The 24,242-nt window shown below is 54.8% G+C and overlaps 9 protein-coding genes across 9 annotated transcripts; 4 read left to right on the forward strand and 5 right to left on the reverse strand.

Moving 5' to 3' along the window:
* Positions 1-485: 485 nt before the first annotated feature.
* On the reverse strand, positions 486-2,790 carry J7T55_001093 (uncharacterized protein; the record flags this gene model as incomplete). Its single annotated transcript, XM_053140374.1, has 2 exons — positions 486-2,157; positions 2,231-2,790. 2 exons carry the CDS (start codon positions 2,788-2,790, stop codon positions 486-488), a joined length of 2,232 nt encoding a protein of 743 aa, XP_052996739.1.
* Positions 2,791-4,804: 2,014 nt separating this feature from the next.
* On the forward strand, positions 4,805-5,531 carry J7T55_001094 (uncharacterized protein; the record flags this gene model as incomplete). Its single annotated transcript, XM_053140375.1, has 3 exons — positions 4,805-4,943; positions 5,054-5,412; positions 5,481-5,531. The coding sequence occupies 3 exons, from the start codon at positions 4,805-4,807 to the stop codon at positions 5,529-5,531; spliced, it is 549 nt and encodes a 182-aa protein (XP_052996740.1).
* Positions 5,532-6,560: 1,029 nt separating this feature from the next.
* On the forward strand, positions 6,561-8,186 carry J7T55_001095 (uncharacterized protein; the record flags this gene model as incomplete). Its single annotated transcript, XM_053140376.1, has 1 exon — positions 6,561-8,186. One exon carries the CDS (start codon positions 6,561-6,563, stop codon positions 8,184-8,186), a length of 1,626 nt encoding a protein of 541 aa, XP_052996741.1.
* Positions 8,187-8,879: 693 nt separating this feature from the next.
* Positions 8,880-9,122, reverse strand: J7T55_001096 (uncharacterized protein; the record flags this gene model as incomplete). Its single annotated transcript, XM_053140377.1, has 1 exon — positions 8,880-9,122. The coding sequence occupies one exon, from the start codon at positions 9,120-9,122 to the stop codon at positions 8,880-8,882; it is 243 nt and encodes an 80-aa protein (XP_052996742.1).
* Positions 9,123-9,351: 229 nt separating this feature from the next.
* Positions 9,352-10,328, forward strand: J7T55_001097 (o-methyltransferase family protein; the record flags this gene model as incomplete). The annotated part of the gene is made up of 4 exons (XM_053140378.1): positions 9,352-9,412; positions 9,483-9,632; positions 9,726-9,903; positions 9,968-10,328. 4 exons carry the CDS (start codon positions 9,352-9,354, stop codon positions 10,326-10,328), a joined length of 750 nt encoding a protein of 249 aa, XP_052996743.1.
* A 218-nt stretch (positions 10,329-10,546) lies between these two features.
* J7T55_001098 (uncharacterized protein) lies at positions 10,547-11,686 on the reverse strand (the record flags this gene model as incomplete). The annotated part of the gene is made up of 1 exon (XM_053140379.1): positions 10,547-11,686. The coding sequence occupies one exon, from the start codon at positions 11,684-11,686 to the stop codon at positions 10,547-10,549; it is 1,140 nt and encodes a 379-aa protein (XP_052996744.1).
* A 304-nt stretch (positions 11,687-11,990) lies between these two features.
* On the reverse strand, positions 11,991-13,113 carry J7T55_001099 (uncharacterized protein; the record flags this gene model as incomplete). Its single annotated transcript, XM_053140381.1, has 2 exons — positions 11,991-13,031; positions 13,099-13,113. The coding sequence occupies 2 exons, from the start codon at positions 13,111-13,113 to the stop codon at positions 11,991-11,993; spliced, it is 1,056 nt and encodes a 351-aa protein (XP_052996745.1).
* Positions 13,114-14,077: 964 nt separating this feature from the next.
* Positions 14,078-17,444, reverse strand: J7T55_001100 (fact complex subunit spt-16; the record flags this gene model as incomplete). Its single annotated transcript, XM_053140382.1, has 5 exons — positions 14,078-15,189; positions 15,243-16,848; positions 16,908-17,029; positions 17,095-17,179; positions 17,265-17,444. The coding sequence occupies 5 exons, from the start codon at positions 17,442-17,444 to the stop codon at positions 14,078-14,080; spliced, it is 3,105 nt and encodes a 1,034-aa protein (XP_052996746.1).
* A 1,974-nt stretch (positions 17,445-19,418) lies between these two features.
* J7T55_001101 (glutamate-cysteine ligase) lies at positions 19,419-21,828 on the forward strand (the record flags this gene model as incomplete). Its single annotated transcript, XM_053140383.1, has 5 exons — positions 19,419-19,429; positions 19,501-19,573; positions 19,771-19,922; positions 19,982-20,693; positions 20,755-21,828. The coding sequence occupies 5 exons, from the start codon at positions 19,419-19,421 to the stop codon at positions 21,826-21,828; spliced, it is 2,022 nt and encodes a 673-aa protein (XP_052996747.1).
* Positions 21,829-24,242: the final 2,414 nt, after the last annotated feature.

Consider the following 24,242-nt stretch of genomic DNA (forward strand, 5'->3'; position numbering starts at 1 on the left):
AGAGGGAAAGGGCTGTCTAAAAGACCCACTAGGGAGCCAGCTTTTGATTTGTGCAGCAAGCACTGAATCACTCACGCACGTGGACGATCAGGTTCAATTTTGCAGCAGTCGGTTTGCTTTGAAATTCGTGCCACCTTGTTTGAGAGGCATCGTGTCTGTCTCGTTCCTATCCCGCGATGTGAGCAGGACGGATCATCCATCTCTGACATGCTGCCTCAAAGCTAGCCATCTCCTGCTACTTAGGAGATTGGCCCACTCCGTCCGTCACAACGAAAGGTATCATCATGATGAACTTACGCATGTTTTTTGCAGGAATTTTACATCCACTGTGATTGGTAGTCGTACCATCGCGGAGAGATTTCAAGACCAGATACAAGCCGCTACGACTGAATGCTTCTAAAGTCGGCTTTATGTTCCACACTGGGCGTCCAATTCAACCCTAGTCATTAGACTGCTTGTGTATGTTTCCTAATCCTGGAGCCCTTTCAGTTCCGTCCACCGCTACGGCGACCGCCGCCGCCGCCTCTACTCAGGTTGCTAAAGCCCCCGCGACCCCGCGTGCTAGGAGCACTTCGTCCCTGAAACTCTGGGGGACGCCAGCCGTTGCGCCCAGGTGGTGGGCCAGGTGGCAATGGAGGCTGTTGTTGCTGCTGCTGCTGAGGATTCTTTCCACCTTTCTTGTTGTTGGCTCTCTTGCCCTTCTTGGAAGCTTGGGGGGCAGGAGCAGGTGCGGCTACCTGTGGCTTGGGAGGCAAAGAAGCTGGCACATTTGCCGCGCGCTGCTTTCGCCGCTGCTTCGAATTTGTTATGCCCTGCTGAGCAACACTGCCATTCTGAGCGGGAGGAGGGGCCGGGGCGCCAAAATTGATGTTCGACGTTATCTGAATCTGTCCTGGGCGTCGGGGTCCCGCAGCTGGTGCCCTCAGAAATTCTTGGTTGCCGTGGTCCTCGTCGCCACTGTCCTCGAATATGATATGCGATTGTGGCTTGATACTCCGTCCTGGGATGACTGGCGCCGAGATTGTCTGGGCTTGCGGCAGGACATTTTGGAACGCGATGGCTTCCTCTGAACTCGAGGGATCGACGTATAAAGACGCTCCTGCATTGCTCCACGTCGCGCTTGGAGGTATCTTGGGATCGGCCAGGCCGCAGTCCGTGCCGAAATGACCCTCCGCGCCGCAACAATAGCAAAAGATAGGCACTGACCTCACCTGTTTGATATGGCCTACCTGCGGTCGGTATGTTTCCCAGATCTCGGTACAGCCCTCTTCCTGGTGGTCCTGAGCTTGGCAAAAGGCACATTCCATGAACCCTTCGCCTGCAGCCACTGCAAGTTTCTCCTTGCAAGAGCCCTTGGTGTGGCCAAGCTGCTTGCACTTTGCACATCTCTGTCGAGATGGACACGAATAAGAAAAATGCCCTTGCTGGCAGAACTTGCAGGTTGTCTCAGGACAATTAGGTGTGTTGTGGCCGTAGGAAGCGCAGGTGAGGCAGAAAACAGCATCATCGGGAACTCCTGGAAAGTAGCGATGTAGCTGCTCAAGCTCAGCTTCTGTCGGCAAATGGGGCGATGTGTCGTTGCCAGCCTTCGTTTCATCTAGGTCCATAATACTGAGCTTCCGTTCCTTGTCGTTTTCATCGTTAATCTCGTCCATTGGAGAATCCCCGTTAGTGACAGCAGGCGATTCTTGAGAAGCAAGCTCGGCTAGCGGAGGCAAACGAAGATCAGGAAGATGAGGACCCGAGGAGGATGTTGCAGAAGGTTCCAGATCGGCAGAGACTGCCGGGTCGCTCACGTCACTGACCTGCGTTTCCGCCATTCTGGAAGAGCTTCTCGTCTGTCTTGTGGGCGGCTGCTTCGGAGGCTCAGATTCTTGCTTGGATTCTTGCGGAACCGTCTCTTTGGCCCGTTCCTTGGCCTCTTTCTTTGCACGTTTTCCTGGTTTGGCTGGATCCTTGATCCACCCTTTTGCAACCTGTCTCAATGGGCTACGTTTGGAAGTACGTCTTAATTGACCGTGAGAGAACGAAACCAGCTCTGGATTGACTCCAGGTACTGATTCCTCGAGTGTTCGAAGGTACAAGTCCTTCAGGAATATGGGCTCAAGCCCAGCCTGGTCGACGTTTCCCTTGTTCTGAGTGACAAAGTCTGTAGACCTACGCAACTTGTTAGTCTAATTCTGCCGCTGAGACAGATTGGGTAGTCAACAGGCAGAACGTGAGGGCATACCATTGAGCAAACATCGATTTGAATATCTCAGCCCAAGTTGCTCCTTCGAAGTCCGCTTTGAACGTGGGTACTGCCCAAAATAGCTCTCGCTCCTCAACTGGCGGGAGGGTGGTCGTCTCACCCGCCTTAACAGCGGCAACTAGCTCGCTGAGGATCTCTGGGGCCAATGACTCTGGAGGTGCAGGAGGCGATTTCACAGCAGTAGGTGTGAGCTTAGGTGTGAGCTTAGGGGCTTTCAACTTGGCCGAAGATCCAAAAGAGGTGCGCAGCTGACTGGTGACGCCGCTGTTCCAGCCTGAGATCTGGCCAACCTGTTGTTTTGAAGCGCTTGCCTTTGAGTCTGCATCGGATTCAACCTCTCCCTCATCGACGCCATCAGATATCTCCCCCTCCGATTCGTCATTCTTGGCCTTTTTGCGAGGAGAGACAGGACCGTTGTCTTCGGCTGGCCGTTTGTGAGTTGCCTCACCAGCGCCAGCTGAAGGTGAGGTGGCAACGGCTGGGGTGCTCTCAACCTCTGCTGCCGTCATGGCAGCTCTATCCACGTCCTGGTCCGTCATGATCCACACTGATCGAAGTTAGACCGGTTCAAGGCAAGATGTAATGCTCCGATCGACCATCATCTGTGTCAGGTGCCTGATTGTCAAGCTGCTTCCTGACTGCGGGGCACCCGATACTTGGGATGAGCGACAGAATCTCTGCCGTTGAGATCCAGTGAATAGCCAGTGAGTTGTGGCTTGATCTGCACTGGGCTTGGCGGACGGGAATGACAGGATGAGGTATGGGCTGACGTCGAAAGGTGACTTGAGCTCAGAGTGGCTCGGGCGCGCAAGGGTGTGGCGATGACTGCCCTGACAGTAAGGCGATGCGAGGTGATACGTACGACTTTGACCGCCAGAGGTGGATGCAAATTCGATTGGAGCCTCAAGCGTATTTCCTCACGAATCGCGTCTCCCAGCCAGATGGCGTTTTTGGAAACGGAATTCTTGAGTGAAGTAGATCCCTGGGTCGATATGTTTGTGGTGAATTAGGTAGCCTGGCTGCGCGTACCTGAAAGTCAGTTCCACCAGTGAGGTCAAAATTCTTGCCCGTCAAACCGTCAAAGGCTGCAATTGGTGTGTGTGTGTGTGCCTGCCGAGATCCGTTTCCGTTTTCCCTTTTCCTTGTGGTCTGGTCTAAGCCCCCGCGCCAGCCAGATGAGCTGCGGGTGGCACTAAAAGGAAAACCCTGGCCCGAGCCTTGGGAGCTTGCGCAGGTGCGCGGGTGCCCGAGTGAGCTTCCCCCCCTGCACAAGCAGAACCACAACCAGCACGGCCGTCCTGGCCGTCGCGTCAGGGTTATTAGTGGGTGGGTGCGGAGATACTTGGCCGCGTACCACCTGCGCAGTGACCTGAAAGTACCGCCAAACCTGCAGCGTAACATCCATTGAAATCCGGCTCCGCAAAAAAGGAGGCGACAACCACCGTGTCGGGCCCTGCGCTGCTCAGTGCTGGTTGTCATTTGCAGACTGGCGAGCTGGATTTGGACTGGCCCCGAACTGCACCAGATTGCCCAGACCGAGCCGACAATCACAGCACAAGGCAAGCCAGGTCTAGACAATTGACAACTGACAACAGGGGCCCTTTTTCTTTTTCCCTGGATCCCCCAAAGGTTGGACATATCTATCATCTATTCGCCCATTCGTCCATTCACCCACCGCCGGCTCTGGTTTCCCTTGTCACGACTGACAGAACAGGACAAATCAGTACAGTACAGTACATACATAACCATCACCGCAACCACAGCCATAACCCAGCACAACTGCTCTCTTGTTGCTTGCCATCATCACGGCCAGCTTCAACTTCTCTTCTCGTCCATCGCTATTGTGTAGGTTCCCCTCCCCCCTCCTCCCCTGCTCTCCCGAAAGTCGGTCTGGTGTCACCGGCGGCGTCTCGGCCATGATCCATCGACGGGACACCTGGGTCTTTAGCTGCTCTGTATCCCGGATTCCACACATCACAGGTCTCGACGCGCACAACAAGAGCTACGCCTCGGGTTGCAGAGCATCCAATAGCCTGCCGTACAGCTGGACTCTGTACCCCCGAGCAAGACTGTCTGCTTCAGCACTTCGAGACAGCATTTCGAGACAGCATTTCGAGACAGCGGCCGTCCACTCCGTTCAGCTCGCTTGCCTCTGGAACAAGACGGCAATCCGCTGACCTTTGTTTTCGCCCTAGTAGCCATCTTTTTTAAATCGATATCATTTCGCAGTCTCGATAACCAATTGGTCCTCGTACCCCATTGCCAAAAGCAACTCTCAGCCGCCGAAGCTCCATACCGAGACTACCAGCTCGATCCCGTGCCACAGCAACCGCGCTTCCGATCGGCCACCGCGACAGCTTTGCTCGATCTACCCTACCCCTCCAGAGTTCTTCGCGCTGTCCGAATTGCCCGTCCGTCCTCTCGGCCGGACAACTTAGCAACTTTTCCACAATTCCCGACAATACCGGCAAGCTGTCTTCCCCAATTCTGCTCCAGCGGACCGTCTCCTACGACTCGGGGACTAACCCGCCGCGTCGAGGGAGTGTGTACAAAATGGCGGAGACAAACACGGCCCGTAGGAGAAGGTCGAGCAGTATCCTCCAGGTCTACCACGAGCCCCCTGAGACTGTTGAGCAGCTCAGTGACCGCGCGGCACTTCCCAATGGAAACGCGAACTGGGTCAATGCCAAAGGTGAGTGGGTACTGTGCTTAGTCTGTGGGACCACGAGGGACATTATACCGGAGGGAAGCCATGCGCTGTCAGGACACGGAGGCTGACATTGGGTTCTCAATCACTTACAGGAGCATGGACAATCCACCTTATCCTCATCATGTGTCTCAAGATCTTTTACGACATCATGCCCGGCGTGTCGCAGGAGACATCCTGGACTCTGACAAACATTTCGTACATGGCTGGGTCATACCTCATGTTCCACTACGTTCGAGGAGTGCCCTTCGAGTTCAACGCAGGTGCATACGACAACTTGAACATGTGGGAACAAATCGATGACGGAGCCCAATACACGCCCGCCAAGAAGTTCTTGCTCAGTGTGCCAATTGTGCTGTTCCTCCTCAGCACACACTACACGCATTACGATTTGGCGTACTTCACGATCAACTTTCTCGCAGTCCTTGCGGTGGTGATCCCGAAGCTACCATTTGTAGGTCTTTTCCCCTTTATGTGGAGCTAGTATCCCTGTCGTATGCGAAGCTGACACCGGCCATGCAGAGTCACCGAATGCGATTTGGGCTGTTTTCAGGTGTTCCCGAGGACGAATAGGGTTTTTTTGTTATCAACATCAGGCGTTTGGCTTTGCAGCACTTGCAGATTGGAGTTGGGTGGAGTCGCGGTAGAGGGCAAATGTGAAGCGACGAGTCTGGGGGCCTCAAAAGTGAAACACACGGTGGTCTTCTGCTGCAAAAGGACTGATGTTTACAGAGGACCGAGCATAAATTGCAAGGCAAATGTTATCCCACATGGAGTTGGTCTATCAAATCGTCTAAATGTCCGTCTCAGAGGTGGCCAAGTCTCGAGGAACAGAGCTGGTTGTCAGGACAGTCACATGGGAGGTATTTCATGCACCTCTCTCCGTCTATCATCTAAGAGTCTCCTAGAATGCTTCCCTCTCCAACTTTCAAGTTGACCATTGCGTCGAGTAGGCTCTTGATACCGCAAGCCCTTCAACTGGCCTCCCCGGTGCTTGAACGTGTGGCAACAAACAGGGTGCCCCTTTTCCACCATTTGCAGCGTACCTGGGCAATTGTCTTTGACCACACTTGCCTATGCAAGCGAAGGACACAACAGGGAAGAGCGGCCAACAGGATATGCGATTATTTGCAGACAAGGCGCTGAGCGAGTGCAGGCCGCCAGACCATCTGGGGATTGACACACACCATGTCAATTACGAACTTGGGCGACGCTGTCATGGACGTCGACCAATATTGGCGTGTTCTGAAGCCCCGGATGGTTAGTCTGGGTGTTCGCCATGGTGGTGTGTATTTTCTACCTTGATCATGTATTGAATAAGCGTGGGAAGATGAGTGGCATACGCCGCGGCTCAACTCGATCACGACTTCCGTCTGGAATATCCACGTCCCAGCAGGAACGGCAGGAACCTCCAACGGAAAGACACCTGGGCAGTCAACAAGCATGGAGTCTTCTCTTCCGGCCAAAGGAATTTGGGACTCTTCTCTTCTTGATCTGTCCATCACTTTCGCTCAACACCACCAGATCTAACAGTTTTTACTGCTGTTTTGATACCACGATACACATTTATCCACTCGTTTTCGCTTCCAACTGCTAGCTAACATGAAGTCATCTACAATTCTCGCCGTGGCCGCACTGGCTACTCTGGGTCAGGCAAAATGGCCTTCGCCATTGAAGCACTCCAGTCTCTCCGGACATAGCTCGTCTTCCCATCTGCCCGTTGAGGCCATCTCGCCCTCCAGTATTCCTTCGGTACACAATTCTTCTGTTCATCCGTCCATCATGGTCCACACGCCCTCCAGCCTGCCAACGGTGCATAGTTCAGCTCTCCACCAACCCATCGCGACCTTCTCGCACTTGAGCCTCCCAACAGCACTCAGTCACTCTTCTCATCATCCCATCGCGAATCACTCGCTCTCCACCCTTTCTCTGGAGCTCAATTTTTCCTCTCATCCATCCACCACGCCTATCCCACACTCCAGTCTCTACTCAGCACATATTTTGCCTTCCCATTCTTTCGTCGCGAACTTCTCCGTCGTGGACATCAAGCCGAGCTCAGGGTCATGCGTGTGTCGTGGCAATTCTCATGATCCCCCATGCTGCCGCAAGGAGACTCTCCGGGAGACAATCACCAAGCCTATCGTGATTCCAGTGCCAACTACGGTCGTGTCCCACGATGGCAAGACGCGCACAATCACCAAGGAGAAATGGATGACTGAAACCACCACCGACCCCGATGTATGCATCGCCACTATAATCGATTACAAGACACACTTTACGTGCAAGAGGCCCACTCCTACGACTTGGGATCCTCCGCGCAAGCCACATGGCTTCACTCGGCCATACCCGTCTATTATTCTCGACACCAGCAGGAAGCCGGGTCCAACACCGTGGGATCCTCCGCGAAACCCGCATGGGACTGTCCGGCCATATCCATCAGATGACGACGAGAGAAAGCATTACAGACCTACGCACACGTCAACCGTTGTGGAGCCGGAAGCAACCTGCCCGGCCGGGTTTACATGCCAGCCGGATGACGACTACACCGAAGACAAGCTTGCCATTCGCGAAGCCAAAGTGCCCTGGCCTGCTCCTCCTGGTTGTATTAATCACTGTGTTGGCGGTCGAGGATGCTGGACTGAGTGCGACAGGCCTCACTCATCAAAGCCATCACGTATCTGTCCAGAAGGTTATTCGTGCCAGAGGAAGAAGCCAACCCTAGTCCCAGTGCCGGAACCTCCCGAGCAGCAGCCAGCACCACCTCCGGTATATCCTGCGCCTCCCGTGGCACCTGCGCCTCCTCCTCCTCCTCCTCCTCCTCCTCCGCCGCCGCCGCCGCCGCCGCCGTTTATACCGTCTCCAGATGTCCAGCCACTGCCAGCTGCACCGCCACCGGCCCCTGCGGTTATTCCACCACCGCTGTTGCCTCCGACCATTCAGCAGCCGCCTGCGCCGCCCCAGAACTCAGCGCCTCAGCCTCCATTCGTGCCGACGCCACCACCTGTGCTGCCTGTGCCTGCTCCGGAAGTTCCTTCGGTGCCTGCTCCGGAGGTTCATTCGGCGCCTACCCACCATTGCGCTCCTGGACAGCACCCTTGCTTACATCACCATGCAAATGGGAGTATCGTGGCACCAGCAACAGTCACAAGGGCGGAGGCTGGGTCCGTCGTGCCGGCTGCCGGTACGGTCATGATACTCGCTGGTGCGTTTGGACTTTTCATGGTCTGATGGCACATGCTGACGACTCCAAGAGCTGTTGCGTTTTGGCGTACCAAGGCCTGTGGTCTTGTACTGGCTCTTATGCATTTTTCTCGATGGTTTTCCGGGCCAGTTTTGGTGGGCTGACCTTATACTTTTATTTCCACCTCACGCACGCTAGCAGGGCCCTCGACTCACCTTTGCCATTCGTTCTGTGAAGTGTGGGTCGTTTGCGATCCGCATGGAGAGTTGTGAGCGAGCGTATTTACGCTGAGATAATGTCTAAAGCGTATAAGCAGAAGCGATAGTGAAGTGAGCAGTTGGTGATCCCGGTGGGAAATATATGTATTGAACAGCGATTGCTTGAAGAACGGAAAGGACAAACACATGTCTCCACAGTTTGTGTACACTCGGCATTCATATTGTGACAGATTCTGTGCGATCTGATCAGATAAGATTACTGCACGGCTTCGTTGCGCAGCTTGGCCAAGCAATAGGGCCGGCCATCAGCTCGTTCCGACGTTGCATCGCCGCCAACGGTTTGATATTACATGTCCTCGCCAAGACTCGGCCCCGAATCGTTTCCCTCGGAATCACCTCACATTTTATCCATAACGATGATGGCGTAAGCATCCCCTCGTAATTCCGCCAGCAGTCTCGGTCCAGATGTTCCGGGATGGTGCCCGCACACGCTTCCCGAGTGGAGGGAGGCCAAGCCACGACTCACAACCCGCTTCGGCCCCGCAATGGGTCCTCGGAGACAAGCTCGGAGGAGGAGCCGCTGGCGGCGGACAAGGGGTCGCGGTCCACGAACCCCGCGGGCTGGGGGGCCGCACCGCGCCGCCCATAGATGCTCGTTAGTTCGGCAAGTGTTCTCGTGTTGTGGGCGTGTTTGCCTTTGTGGAAACACTTGGTGTCTCGGATCTCCGCGACCTGCTGTTGGGTATCGATGGGCGGTGACGGCATTCTTCTTCTTCTTGGGAGCCTCTGGATCAATGTCCTGTGTGACTCAGACTGAAGAACGGCGGCCGTTTTATATAATAATCGAAACATCTCATATCTGTCCTGAGTGCAGTAGCTGTATATATAACAGTAACTAAGCCGCCCGGTTCAGCCAACCAAAAAAAGTAAAAGCAGCAGCAAATATCACAATCATCACAACTTCAGTCAGGCATATATCATAAGGGTAGCCAAGATGCAGGAGAACGTGGCAAAGCTCTACCCAAACCCTGAGACGTCGGCCAAGGTACTGGACTGTAAGTTAGACTCACGACTTGACAAGGAATTTTAGTACAACAAATAGCTAACGAAAAGCCTTGTATTCAGATTCCATATCCAAGTCGACTGCTCTACCGGACTGGCTAGTCAAATATCATGAGTGGGGCTGCAACAGCACGGAGACTCCGGGTTACCTGATTAGCACTTATGAGGCACAATCCCTGGTATTTCTGGCGAGGCTCGTGGGTGCCAAACGAGGTAGGTTCAGCTCCATCTCCCATTAACCTCTATAAGGTGATAGCTATTCCAAGTACAAGTTCTAGACAACTGACCAGATAAATATATATATAGTTCTTGAACTCGGAGTGTACATCGGTTTCAGCGCCATGGTCTGGTCCCATGCGGTCGGTAAGGAGGGTGAGGTCGTCGGGCTTGAACTCAGTGAGAAGTACGCCGACATCGCGGGCAAGGCCTTCAAGGACAACGGCGTGGAGAACGTCGACGTCAAGCTGGGTGATGCCGTGGAATCGTACGTGTGCCCAGGTCAACATTACCCAAGTCCCCGCCTGAAGATACTAACAGTCAAACCCAAGCCTCGCTTCCCTGGCACCCTCAGAGCCCTTCGACATTATCTTCCTCGACGCCAACAAGGACGCGTACCCAAAGTACCTGGACCTGATCCTCTCCAAGTCGAAGCCGGGCAGCCCGGGGCGGCTGCTCAAGCCCGGCGGGCTGATCGTGGCGGACAACGTGCTGCGGCGCGGCATCGTCGCGGACACCACCATGTCGAACCCGCACTACGCCGAGGAGGTGGCGCGGCACGGCGAGCAGCGCACCAGGGACTTCTGCGTGGCGCTGCACGAGTTCAACGACAAGCTCGTGGCCGAGCCGCGGCTCGAGGCGTTCCTGGTGCCGCTTTTCGACGGGCTGGGCCTGGCTAGGTTGCTTGACTGAGCGGGACGGGCATGTCCGGGGACGGGCTGGGACTGCGTGGGGCTCTAGCTGGAGCTGGAGCTTGAGGTAGAGTAGACCATAGAGACATCCGCGGTTCGTGATAGTGGCACACTACACATCGTGTCTCTTGTATGAAAATGGTACGGCTGCGTGGATCGATGCTTCATTTGTCATTAGGTATTGTTAGACACGGTGCTCGAGATACAGAATTGAGTTCATTATCTTTTCTCCTTGACTCCTGGTGCCTCAGCATCGCACTCCCACTCATCGATGACCTCCTGCAGCGACTTCTCATGAGCAGCAGGGGCGGCTTCTTCCTCGGCGCTGGAACCGGGGCTTTCTGGGGAATGGTCAAGTGGCACCCGACCGATGATTATGTACGAAGGCTCACTGTTGTATGCCGGTGAGGACGTGGCGTTGCTTTCAGCGAAGGCTCTAAGGGGGAAGACCACCTCGAATTTCACTAGAGCGGGCGCCGGGTGTGCAGAGTCGCCGGCTTTTCGAGCGGAGGCGACGGGAAGGATCTTGACATGCCACTTGGGAGGTCGAGACTGGTTCGCTGCCATGTTGTCCCCTTCCAGGCTCTGTCCTTTGATCTTCTGCGGTCTCTTCAGTGCGGGATCGGAGTTTGGGTGGGATTTTGGGGTCCTGAAACCAGTGGGCGAGCCCTGCGGTGACACATGGATAGGTGTGCTGCGTCTTCCCAGCCGCTCATTCCTTGGGTTTTCTATAAGCTGCTGTGGCGCAAAAGGTTCCATCAATGGCTCCACTAGCGACTCCTGACCACTGTGTACGATCATGCTGGTATTCTTTTGTGGGAGAGATGGGCGATGCAGTTTTTTCGGCGATTTGTCGTCGGCAGAATTTTGAGGCGGGAAAGTCTGTACTATTAAGCCTCGCTGGGTCTCGTCAGTTGATAAAATGCTGCTTCTATTGCTTGTTGGTTCCGCCAGAAGGGCGGCAACAGAAGTATTTGACGCGTTGTCAAGGACACACAGGTCATTCTGAGTTCTCCCTCCTTGCTCCACAACAGCATCAAGGCTGACTGCGAGAGATGCGGGTGAAAACGGTTCCTGGACCGAGGATGCCGGACTTGGGCTTGTGCTTTGACTGTCTTCGCTCTCGTCGTCAACCAGATCATTTCTTCTTTTGAGCAAGCTACTGCGAATGTCGTGCGGCCTTGCTCCAGTAGGGTCGGAAATTGCCCTCTTTCGTAGGGCTATGCATTCGCCTGGTAGAGGACGCCCCTTGCTCTCGACGATCTCGCCGGCAAGTGTGAGTGTCTGTCGTAGGAGCTTCTCCAGACGCTCGTATTCATCACAGCATTCAGCTTCGTCATCGCGATATGCTTTGCTCATGTTGTCAAACTGTTGGAAAGACTGTGGGCGTCGTGTTCTAGGCGTGTAGGTGACTTGTTTCTGGTGAGTTCATAAATGTGGATGAGCGATCATCACTCGAATAATGTGGATATCAGTATCATGTAGCAACATCACTGATGTCCTTCCTCCATGACGAAGAAGCCTCGAGGACTGAGGACGACTGGTCAACCAACTCAACACGCACCTTCCTCTGCGCGAGAGTTGCCTCATGAACGGTGCAGGGCACCAGATTTGGACCTTCCTTGCCATCCACGAGAGCATTGACCGGCCCACAATGTTAACGTCACGTTCCTCTTGCCTCCCAGTCGCAAGCCACTGCAAATTGGCCGAGGTCACCCAGAGAAATGTCCCACATCGGTTGAGACATCGAGACCACACCGCTGCGTCTCACGATGCTCTTCCCACGAAGTTCAGCCACACGGCCATCACCTGCAAGTATGACCTTCCCAGGAACAGCATCACTCTCGTTCCCAGCATCGGGCAGTCGAGCAGCAATGACGTGCATCCCAGGGGCTGACATGGCCTCATCGACAACAACATCGATGCTAGACCCGGTAGGTCTGTCATACTCAGAGGCCCCTTTGACCTGAACCAGCCAGTCGCGTACCTCGGCGGCGAGGCCGCCGGCAACGTACTTGGCACCACGGCGCTGGGGGGAGAAAGCCTCCGGCAGGGGCCGATGCTGAGTTTCTGTGGTGGTTTCAGATGCCTTGAAGCGCGGTGCGCTCTGAAATGTTGGATTTCGAGGGGCCTGTTCGTCCGCCGACCGGGGCGACTGCGGCCGAGAGCCAGCCGCATACGCCCCCTGGTCGAAAGAAGACTGGACAGCGATCCTGTCGTCGAGGACGGGCGTGCTCGAGATCTCGGCTTGCTCGTCATCCTCCATGAACACATCGAGTTGGTCGGCATCAGGGCTCGCTTCTATCTCTGGGGACAGGGAGACTCGCCGACGCTTCGCTGGCCTGCTAGTCTGGAACTGGCGGGACGGTGTCCTAGAGGCCGACGGCGAGTCGATTTCTATGGACTCATCGAGACGAATGCGGTCCTCTCCATCATTTCCTGGCTCATCTGGCGAGATAGGCGAGGTGTCTATCACGTCGCTCAGGGTCTCATGAGGCGTGGGTCGGGGCCTAGCCGAGGATGGCACCGGGGTTGAAAAGGGTGGTGGCTGATGAGAAAGCGGCCTAGGCGTTGCGGAAGTGTTAAACCGTGGGGTCGACGCAAATTGGCGTGGGCCGTTGTGCAGAGACAGAGGCACCTGCCTCTCTGCCTGGGGTACCTGGGTCTTCTTCTTGGGATGCAAGAAGCGCGATTGGGCTGGTGTCTGAGCATCAGTTAGCCGAGTCGCCGCCCATCTGGTCTTCGTTTGCTTCGCAGGGACTGTAACTAACCGATGGTGGAGCCATCTTTCCAGATGATATTACAGCTGTTCTTCCATAAATGGAAAGTTTGATCCTGAATCCCAGCTCATGTAGGCACAGTGTTGGCTGACCGTGAAGGGTTGGGCTCCTATCTCAATGCTGGTCCTGACATCGAGAAGATCGAGCTCTGTGTGCCTACCTATCAGTCAGACAACAGTGACGTGGGGGCTTTGATTCGCCGGAACTCGCTGCTCATCCTTTACCAGTCTCAGGTGAAGCATTGCAACATTCCGTATGCGAAACAGATTTTACCTATTCAACGGCACGATCAAGTGCAAAAGTGGGCGAAATTACATGTTGGCAGTGACGATTCTCATGTCTATGGATTCAATGACGCCTCTGCTTAATCAGCAATTGTTCTCCCGCCACCCACATCAGCCACGCCTTAATTCTTGGATTCAGTCATGCCACTCCTGCAGGTGTTGCAGAGCCGAGATGGGCCTTGAAGGTGGGAGAAAAGTACTAGCTACAGGTCTGGTCATGGATACCAACATGATAGTCGCCAATCTTTGGGCGGGGGTGGGCTTTCAGCCCGACGAAGCTATGCCGCCAAAGCCTTACTGCGTGGAAGACACTGGGAAGGACAACTCGAATATTGTTCTCGAATTAGACTACCTACTGCCAAAGAACACTGTCATCGTGATTTCTCCTTCCTTTCCTCAAACTGCAAGCCCATGAAGTTCATCCCACCCCTTTTCAAAGTGCAAGCCCAAGATATCATCTCCAAGTCACAATGAACAGTAGAATTCTCTTTGAAAGACCGCCACGTTGCGGATGAGCTCTCCCGTATTCCTACAAACTCGAAATGACAGTCTCTTAAGTGCCATCATCAAAACCAAGTCAACATCGGTATTAGCCTCAGGAAACTACTGTCGGGAGTAGACAGTGGGCGTCAGCCGAGACCACTGTGACCGTATGGTGCGCTGTTGTCAACACCAGTTCTGCCAACTTAACGTCTCTGCTTCTTCGACTTCTTGCCGCGTGTTTCCTCCTCCTCAGCAGCCGCCTCGCGGTCTCGCTTCTTGGCCTTCCGCTCCAATTCATCCCAATCCTCGCCCTCGTCCTCTTCGCTGGCCTCCTCATCGCTGGCGTCCGCGGAAGCGTTGGAGTCGAAATCTGAGTCCTCCTCGCTGGACTCGGAAGCATCCTCAAGCTCGCTGTCACTGATCTCGAAGTTGCTTTCCTGCTCCTCCTCCTCGTCGCCATCTTCATCGTCGCTGTCATTTGCAAGGAACGACCAGCCACCATCGGCGAAGAATTGGTGCGTGTCGGCGGTGACCGTCTTCATGATGGTAGGCCAGTTCAGGTTCAACGGACCCTCGTTGTATGCAATGTCTGAGGAGTCGAGGAAGTCCTTGACGTCCTCCAGCGATTCCACTGGGATCGTGTTGATATGGTAAGGCGGTCTTGTAAAGTCCTTGAAAATGAAAACAAGATCAAAATTCTTGAGACCGAATTGAACTCGCTCAAGATGTGCGACCTCGATATCTTCCAAAGTGATGACCATAAACGGTGGCTCAGTAAGCTGGATCAGACATTCCGTGGTTGGCTGGATGTAGACGTTGCTGCGGAATGGAACGCCATGGAATCCAAGATCCCTTATGGGCATGTCGACTTCGATGCTCTCATTCCGGCCGGCCTCGGCAATCTTCTCAGCGAAGCCCTTGAACAGACGGTCGAGCTCCGCACGTCGGCGGCGCTCCTCCTGTTCTGCCTCAAACTCGTCTTCGTCACCATATCGGTACTTGCGCTTGCGATTGCCCGTCTCGTCGAATTGAATGTCAGTAGCCTCCCGGTAGAACTGGACATCCCTTGTCTTCTTCTTGTTGCCAACGATGATCGGGTCCTTGAGATAGATATGGATAATAACAATAAGCTCGTGCTCGCAGGGCTGGAAGAAAAGATGGCGAACGTTGGAGAAGAGAATGTCGACTCTCTGGTGTGGGTTGAGCGGCGACTGGTATCGGATACCGTTCTGGTGTATCTCGACCTTGCCAGGAACACGCTTGCCCTCCATTGCCGGTCGCAAGAAGACATTATCCAAGACGGCCGGGCGACGGTCTGTAGAAATGTTAGCATATATACGTCAACTTTGGCAGGACGGGTGGGCCTACTTCTAATCTCGACGAGCTTGTCCTGCTCGACAACATCCTCCATGTCTTTCTTCTCCTGCTCCTTCTTGGTCAGATCTCGCTTCATGTTGGAGATCTGGTTCGCTATCTCTGTGTATCGGTCGCCATCCGTCGAACGGAAGGTGAGACTTCGAACAAAGTGGGCGGACGCATCCTCGAAAGGCTGATCGTCTTTTCGGCCGACTCCTTGTCCAGGCGACAGGAAGTTGATCCGAAGGAAAGACCATTCGCCCTCGTCGCTCTTGCTCGCGTTCTTGATTGTCTGGATATGGAATGGGACCGGGCGACCCATCACGGGCAGAATGACGGTCGAGTTCTTCTGGTCGACAACAATGCCCATGTCGCGAACCTTGGGTGGGAATTGGTTGTCACGCTTGTAGGACTCAAAGCGCTTGAACTTCTTGGCCTCGCCGCCGTTCGGGTCACTTGTGGCCTCGGCGAAGCGCGCCAGGCCCTCCTTTTGCTTCTTGGCTGCCAATTCCTTCTGATGTTCCTTGCGCCTGTTCTCAGCCTCTTCGTCTTTGTCGTGGCCGCGGCCTGACCGTAGACGAGAGCTGGTGATATTCTTGGCAGCGACGGCGCCGACACGTGAGTCTTTCTTCTCCTTTTTAGGTGCCGGTTGCTGCTCCTCATCATCCTTGAAAAAGAACGACGTGGAGTCGGGATCAGCAGCTGCCTCCCCGGTGAAATTGACGGTCCCTTCGCCGGTGACACGAATGGTGTCTGTCACAATCAAGGAGTAGATCTTGCTATTCTTGTCCTGAGGCTGAGGGTTCTCGAGATCCTGGAAGCCAGTGGAAACGCAGAGTGTCATTCCATCCTTCAGGGTACGAGCATTCTTGCCATTCAAGACGAGAGTTGGGTCCTTGTTCTCGAGGCCAATGCCAAATCCGACATTCTTGACAAAGTGCTTCTCCAACTCTGGCTTCTTGCTCTTGACGTAACTGAGGGCCTTGTTGTAGACATCCTTCGCCACGGCTCCGTCTCGAATCTCTTTCAAAATCAAGTTGTGGACCGTGAGAAGGAATTTGTAGTTAGACTCTTGCGTCTTGTTCGGGTCCACCATGTATGTCCGGGCGATACTGGAGCAGTAGGACCTGTATCTAAGGCCCATACCGGCAACGATGACGCCGGGATGAAGGTTTTCCTCGCTGGATTCCACTTGCATCTTGAGGTCGAATTTCCCACCGCTGTAGACGACTGGGCCTATGGTCCAGTCCAGTTGGGTAGGATCAAAGTCTGACGCAAGCTTGCCCGATGTTGGCAGCTTCACTGTCTTCCAGAACTTCTCGTCATCGAGCTTCCCGTCCACCTTGTCGGCCAGAACTCGGTGTTTGACTTTCTTCTCTTGGTCGAGTATAGTGGACATCTCGTCCAGGAAGTAAGAGTGCATCAGCGCGACGCAAGCCTTCGATGAGTTTCTAACTGCACGGAGCTCGGCCTCGTCTTTGGTCGAGAAGGCAGCCGTAGAAAGGGCAGCGGTGATGTCGACCTCGTCTACATCCTTGCATTCCTCGGCCAACACCGCTTTCCACTCGTCGACAAAGGGGCCTTTGGAGGCATCCTTGGAGATGACGCCGACTTTGTTCTGTGAGACGACTGCTATCAGCCAATGTCACTAATGATTCTAGATGGGCCAGAACTTACGCCAGCCTTCTTGATGATCTCGGCGACCTTGACGAAGAGCTTCTTGTTCTCCTCGGCATCCTTGCCCCGTACGAGCACCTCCACAGGGAATTTGTCGCCCTTGATCTGGTCGAGATATTTGGCTATTGTCTGTGGTCAGGTCTCGCTCGGTCATTCGTTGACTCGATGGCTAACAGGGGAAGCGCACCTTTCTTCTGGGTGGTCAGGATGTACAGGGTTTCGGTGGTGAAGAGCATCAGGGTGGTGGGGAACTCGTAGCCTAGCAGCCAGAACTACGGAACGGCAAAGGTTAGCTTGGCACGGCTAGAACGGAGGGCAGGTGGCGGGAAGGATGAGGGGGAATGGCAGCAGACGTACGTGCATAGCATTGTTCTTTTGGAAGCCCTGGGCCTCCTCCATCTTGCCCATCATGATGACAATGGAGGAGGCGCCTCCGAAGAGGGCATCTCCAGATCGCTTGTCGGCCTTCCAGGCATTGACGAAGTGGGAGACGCGCTCCTGAAAGAGCTTGTTGTCGATCTTGATGGCCTCCGACATGGTGACTGCTCGCGATTGCTGATGTCGCGATGGGTGCAGGTGTCAGAAGATGGATCGAGCAGCAGGTGTTGCTGCGATGGGGGTGGAAGGGGAGACCGTCGCAAGGAAAGATTGTTGGCGACAAGGACGAGGGCGAGGACGAGGTGAGACTTGCAGTAAGTAGGAGCTCCCTGCCAGTGCCTGCCTTAGCTTAGCGTCTGGCCGCTACGGCTGCCACTGTAAAGTGTTGTGGGTCCACAGGTCGCGTCGCGTCACAGAGTGACTGACTGCCTGGTCGCGGCAAAGAGGGCAGAAAGCGGTTGGTGCCTCAGGCCACAAGCCCCCAAGGCTGCTGCTGGTCGTAGATTGGGTGGGCCCTTATTTTCTGTATAAGAGATCGTCCAGTGTGTCGATCAACGGCCCCGATAGGAGACTGCTCAAAGCACAGCGCAGGCTTTTGCGAAAGACAAGGTTTGATCTTACACTGACAAGCACGAAGAATCGGTGGTGCAGAGCTCCCAAGATAGAGAAGAGAGGTAGCCGTAGAAGGCAGACTGCAGTGGAAATGCAGCAAGTTGGGGTTGGTTTGACAGAGGGGAGTCTGGGCGAGGCGAGGTGGGACAGTTCCAAATGCTACCCAGGTAGCTGCTATTGGAATCTCCAGTCCTGCTGCGAGGCTGTGAGTATGGTAGTGGCAAGAGCCGATGCCTCTAGGTGATGAGAAATTCAATACTCATTCAGCCTCATGTTCCGAGAATGACGTCTGTTAATAACTGTTCTAGGTAGACTATCAACATGCACTTAGACATTGCAGTAGAGTGACTACTCTCCCTTCTGTCCCTTTTACACCCACCCACCACACCCCCTTCGCATCGAGCCAGATCAGGGTTAGGAGACCTGTTCCCGTACTTGATGTCTAGGCAAATTGGCCGTTGGAATCTATTACCGGGCCTAATTAAGCAAGGTAGGCAGAGACTGAAAGAATTACCAGGCGATTGATGACAGCTAGCAGAGAAATTCAGGGTGATCTAGGAATGTAACGGAATTGCAAGGAAGAGACTTCTTGTCCGATCAAGGCCCATCGATTTCTAAGCAGGATGCGCCTTTTGCGCAGACGCAGAACGGTGCTGTATAAATATGCACGATATGCACGATTCGTCGGCAGATGGGCCCACTTAAAGAGGATGGTCTTAAGGTGCATCGCCCGCGACTCACTCCTCTTTTTTGGAGGTGGAGAGAGAGACAGAGAGAAAGGGACACAAGGGAAAACTCGTCAAATCTCGAACCCTACTTCAGCCGTGTGGTCTAAGCAGACTAGACGCCTAGGTCAATTGCGGTCCCGGCCGACTGATCAGCAAGGTGCTGGTGTGTTTTCCATGAGTCGTCCGCATCCTAAATCCAAACTCCGGTTCCCGTTCCGTCTTTGATGGGTTTTTTTCCCCTACCTCCCGCTTTCCGCCTCCATCTGATACCTAGGTAGATTCCATTCCTGGCTTATTATTACGTATACACTCTCATAGAGCGCGGCGTGGAGCATCACGCCCACTTCGCTTGATCAATACTCGCCCAGTCGCCGTCCAGGGATATTGCGCAACCATCCTGTCACTATCTAACCCTGCCCGCACGAGGCGTACTAAGCGCGGCGCACCACCGACGTCGATGCACCCAAGCTGCAGTGGAGTCCGGCAAACCTGCAGATCGTCTCTCCAGCATAGACCCTTCTCGGTCATCTCTTGAGGCTTCTTATATCCTAGCCTGGTACCAAATCCCTCTCGTCAGTCTCATGCCCGTTGTGAGAGTGCAGTGCATCCTAACCCCTTCTTAGATATCGTTTCAGTCGCCGTCAAAAACTTCAGCGGATCATGCTGTGAGGTCACTCGGGCCAACTTCGGATATCATCGGTATCCTAGACGCTAGAAGCGCTCCCAGAGATTGGTCGGACGCCTTTCTCATCATCGCCAGCGGACGAGCCTTGCAGTCATTCATTCACTCACAATGGGTTTATTGTATGTCCAAATCCAACAATTCTCTCCAGAATCTGGTCTCACAATATCCTTGCTCACACTGGCCCTTGAAGAGCTCTCGGCACGCCCCTGGATTGGCCAGAAGCCAAGCAAAATGCCGATCAGGTCCGCGAATGGGGCATCAAGGTGAGATTCGCTTTCCTGGCCATACATGAGTCTTTTGAGAAGGTTGTTGACCGTCAGACTAGCAACTTTTGGAAATATGGAACAAGGCTAAAGGGAAAGAGTCAGACGCCATGCTTTGGGGCGACGAGGTACCATCCCCAAACCACCACCTCTGGTCCCACACGACGACAAGCTCTGACTGATGCCGGGCTCGATAGGTCGAGTATCTTGTGGTAACACACTCAAAAGATGATCCGCGCGTTCTTCTCTCCCTGAGGCAGGCAGACATTCTTGAAGCCCTGGCTTCTGACACAAAGCTCACGGCGAAGGGTGGTTGTGTACCAGCCCTCCAAGATGTAGCTGGAGCAAGGTAATCCCGGATCCTCACCTTCCCGCCCTCTACGAGCTCTCAGCTAAACCAGAGACCAGTGCAAATGAGCCCCTTCCCGTATTCCATCCCGAGTTCGGAAGATTCATGCTGGAAGCCACGCCTGGGAAGCCATGGGGAATTGAATTTAGGGAACTTCTCAAGGTGGAACCAGACATGATCCTCAGACGAGCCATCGCCAAGGATCATATGAGGCCAGACGAGTTTCCCATCACTCTCACGACGTTCCCCAGAATAGGCAGTCCTGGGGTCTTCACCACGCCACACTACCCAGTCTCTGGGCCAAAGCTGCGCTCGCAGTTCGTGCCTGACGAGATCGCCAACCCCCATATCCGCTTCCCGACTTTGGCTGCCAACATCCGCTGGCGACGAGGCAGGAAGGTCCAGGTGAATGTGCCGGTCTTTAAGGATAAGAACACGCCCTGGCCGTGGAAAGACCCTACCGTGGATTACGATCTTCACAACTGGCCAGAGGACGACGACGTGAGGAATGGTGCCGCCCCAGACAACTTTATTCACATGGACGCCATGGCCTTTGGCATGGGTAGTTGTTGTCTGCAGATCACCTTCCAAGCCAAGAACATCACCGAAGGCAGGAAAATGTACGACCAGCTGAGTCCGCTTGGGCCCATCCTGCTGGCCTTGACAGCAGCAACCCCCATTTATAAGGGCTTCCTGGCAGACACAGACGTCCGTTGGAACCAGATCAGCCGGGCCGTCGATGACCGGACACCTGAGGAGCTGGGCGAGAAGGTATGTTTTGACTTCCCTCACTCCTGCCATGTCTTGAACTGAACCCAGCTGACTTCTCAAGCCTCTACAAAATGATCGTTGGCGCATTCCCAAATCCCGATACGCCTCAAACTCAACATATATTTCTACCGACTCGCGTCTCCGGCCTGAGTACTTTGACCCGGACCTCGTCATCGACGAGTCCATCAAGCAAAAGCTCCTCGACGGCGGCATGGACGACAGGCTGGCCACGCACTTCGCGCACCTGTTCATCCGGGACCCCATCGTCATCTTCAAGGAGGACCTCGAGAGCCTAGACATGAGCAAGACGGACCACTTCGAGAACATCCAGTCGACCAACTGGCAGCACATGCGCTTCAAGCCGCCGCCGGCCGACAACAACATCGGGTGGCGCGTCGAATTCCGCCCCATGGAGATCCAGGTCACGGATTTTGAGAACGCCGCCTTCGCCGTCTTCATCGTGCTCATCACCCGCGCCATCCTGTCCTTCGACCTCAACTTCTACATCCCCATCGTCAAAGTCGACGAGAACATGGAGACGGCCCACCGCCGCGACGCCACCCTCAACGAGAGGTTCTACTTCCGCAAGAACCCCTTCACGTCGCGCTCGCCGCGCGCCAGCGGCGCCAACACCCCCAACGGCGGCGGCATCAGCAGGCCGCCCACGCCGCTGGGCCCCGTCGAGGACGAGTACCGCCTCATGAGCGTCAACGAGATCATCAACGGCACGGACGCGGCGAACGGCGGCGCGAACCCCATCGACGACGACGACGACGACGGCCTGGACGCCGGCGAGAGCTTCCCGGGGCTGATCCCCCTCGTCGAGAGCTACCTGGACAGCGTCAACGTCGACGTCGCCACCCGCTGCGAGCTGGCCACCTACCTCGACCTGATCCGCCGGCGCGCGAGCGGCGAGCTCTGGACCGCGGCCAAGTGGATCCGCCACCTCGTCGCCGGCCACCCCGCCTACAAGGGCGACAGCGTCGTGTCCGAGGAGATCAATAAGGACATCGTCGGCGCCGTCATCGAGATCGGGGAGCGCGAGTGTTCCGGGAAGGGGTTCAAGGACCTGGGCCACGTGCCGGGCCTGGGCAACCTCCTGGGCAACTTTCGGCGTGGGAAGAGGTGTAGCTGAGGCGATTCCCACTGGTCGAAGGAGGGGCGAGATTGACGAGAGCGGCCTCCTGCATTTGTAGTTCCATCTGAGCTCTTAGAGTTGAAACATGCCAGAAACGTGCCTTTGCTTGGAAAGGTGCGTCTGGCTCAAGCAACCAGCCTTTTGGTTTCCTAGACATGATAGACAGCACAAGACTAGCAATTTGAAGTTCATACAAGGCCTTATTTACATTTGAACCGACTTGTACTGCTTCGCGGGATCCCAAACGTTCGCATATGTCTAGACCGACCCGACCTAGAGCCCTCTGTCACAACCTGCTATCTTGGAATCGCAATCCAAAGCATCCCCCATGGCATACCTCCAACAGAATACGTTGCTGATGGTGACATGATGTTGTCGTGGCTTACACGCCTGGCAAGCGGTACACATTCGGGAATTCTGGAACTTGAGGCTAGATTTTCCAAGGCTAGCACTTTCTTCCTCACGAACGCAACGGCAGAAACGATGTTTTTCAATCGCGGGCTGAGAAAGTATTATCCAGCTCCAGACTTTTCTCCCATCAGATATAGGTGGCCTACCAACTGCCGTTCACCGACAGACCCCATTACGTGCTCGATCTCCTAGGAGCCTAGTCAGACGGCAGCATCAGAGAGCTTGCTCACGTGGTAGACAACACTTCCTGGGCGTGTTTCGTCAAAACAATGGCGCCTCACTAAAATCTATCAAGATCCATATTCTCCTACACACTCACAACGGAGTGGTCAACCCATGAGACTCACGGCCACCACGCACCTTTTCCAGGGCTTGGAGGTCGCAAGGACCATCCCAGATCACAGTCTATCAAGATATTTACCCTGACAACACCAAGAGCCCTGATGAAAGCCCCCAACAAACCAGGATACCGTCACAAGATCTCCAAGTGACAGAAGAGCAACAGGGCCCACAGGGCCCTCGCCCAAGGGGTGTGCGGACGCGAGACTCTCCAGGACGACTCCGGGTACGCCAACCGCGTCCTGGCCGTGCGAGGACCACACCATCAGGGGGATGACGGCTCCATCTTTACGACACCAAGCAAGGTCTGTTCGCACGAAGAGACACATGCCCACCAGCACACAGTCGAGCCGAGGCAGAGGCAGCCAGTGGGGGGTAGGGAAGCACTAAGAGGATGTGTCTTCAATGACGCAGCAACGTGCGCAAGCAAAAAAGAGACAAGAAGAAAAGCAGAGGTGCGTCAGAAACCCCATAAAAGTCCTGGCATCCCTTAGAGCCCCCAAGGACTTTCCCATGGAGAGAAGGCCGCCTGGGTCGTAGCCCTCGTCCCTGCCCAGGCCTGGCCTATCCTGTCCTGTCTGCCTGTCCTGACTGACTGCCTGCCTGCCCGCCGTTCGACCGGACGTCATATCGTTTCACCCTCTTGTCGAATTGTCAGCAGCGCACGTGTTGCCTCGATAAGGAAGGTCAGTCGGGTGGCCGGGCGGTCGGCTCTTCCAAGCCTCGTCTAGAACGCACACTCCGGGTCGAGCATTCGACCCGGTGTCTCGGTATGGTCGGGTGGAATGTACAGGTACTGTGTCGAGCCATCCTTTTTCTTCCCTCAGCGCACGGCTATTTATCTATTCGACGCGGCGCTACCTGCGGGGCCCTGTCAGATCCGGACGGCAACAATCGTTGACGGCGGGGCGCACATGCACCTTTTGGGGGAGAAGGGGGGGTCGGTCAAGAGAAAAGCAGCATCGCACTATACCATGCAAAAGGGACGGGAATAAAAAGCAGCAGAGGCAAGGAGCCGCTCAGCAACGCCACACAGTGTCTCGAGGGCAGGATTAAACGAGACTTTGACAGCTTGACAAGGGCCTCGAGGCAGGTCTTATCACATATCGAATCCGGAGGGCAAGACCTGACAGCCTGTGCCGGCCGTGATCAAGCCGTGAGACGGATCAGGGTCTGGAATAGCATGTAGGCCGACGAATGATCTTGTCAGGAGGTTGCTCCGTGTTGAATCCTGCGCCAGGGGGTCAAATCCTTTCGGCGCAATGTTGAAGAAGGCATAGAGCTCAACGTGTTCCATCACGTGTGGTCTCACTTGACGACGTCTCCTAACGCATGTCTCAGTTCTCCGTCCGATCCCCGTTACATATAGCCATGTCACAAGTCACAGAGAAAAGGAAGCAGAGAAGGGGAAAAAAGCCCCAAGCTCAAGGTAGAAGAAGCGACGGGAGTTCCAGGTCACATGAGATCTTTGATCCCTCATCAAGACTGGCCGTCTGGTGGAGTGTCAGCTCTCAGCTGCCGTCGCGCATCGGTGTTTGTTGACCAAATGGGCGGGAAAATCGAACACCGAAATCTGTGCGAAAGCGGCTAAGATCTCCCCACCCGACACGAGATCAACTCGAATCTCGATAAGATTTCACGGGCTAGGATTTCATGGGATG

This window comes from Diaporthe amygdali, assembly GCF_026229845.1.
Source record: "Diaporthe amygdali strain CAA958 chromosome Unknown NODE_6_length_1560011_cov_65_102424, whole genome shotgun sequence".
NCBI lineage: Eukaryota > Fungi > Ascomycota > Sordariomycetes > Diaporthales > Diaporthaceae > Diaporthe > Diaporthe amygdali.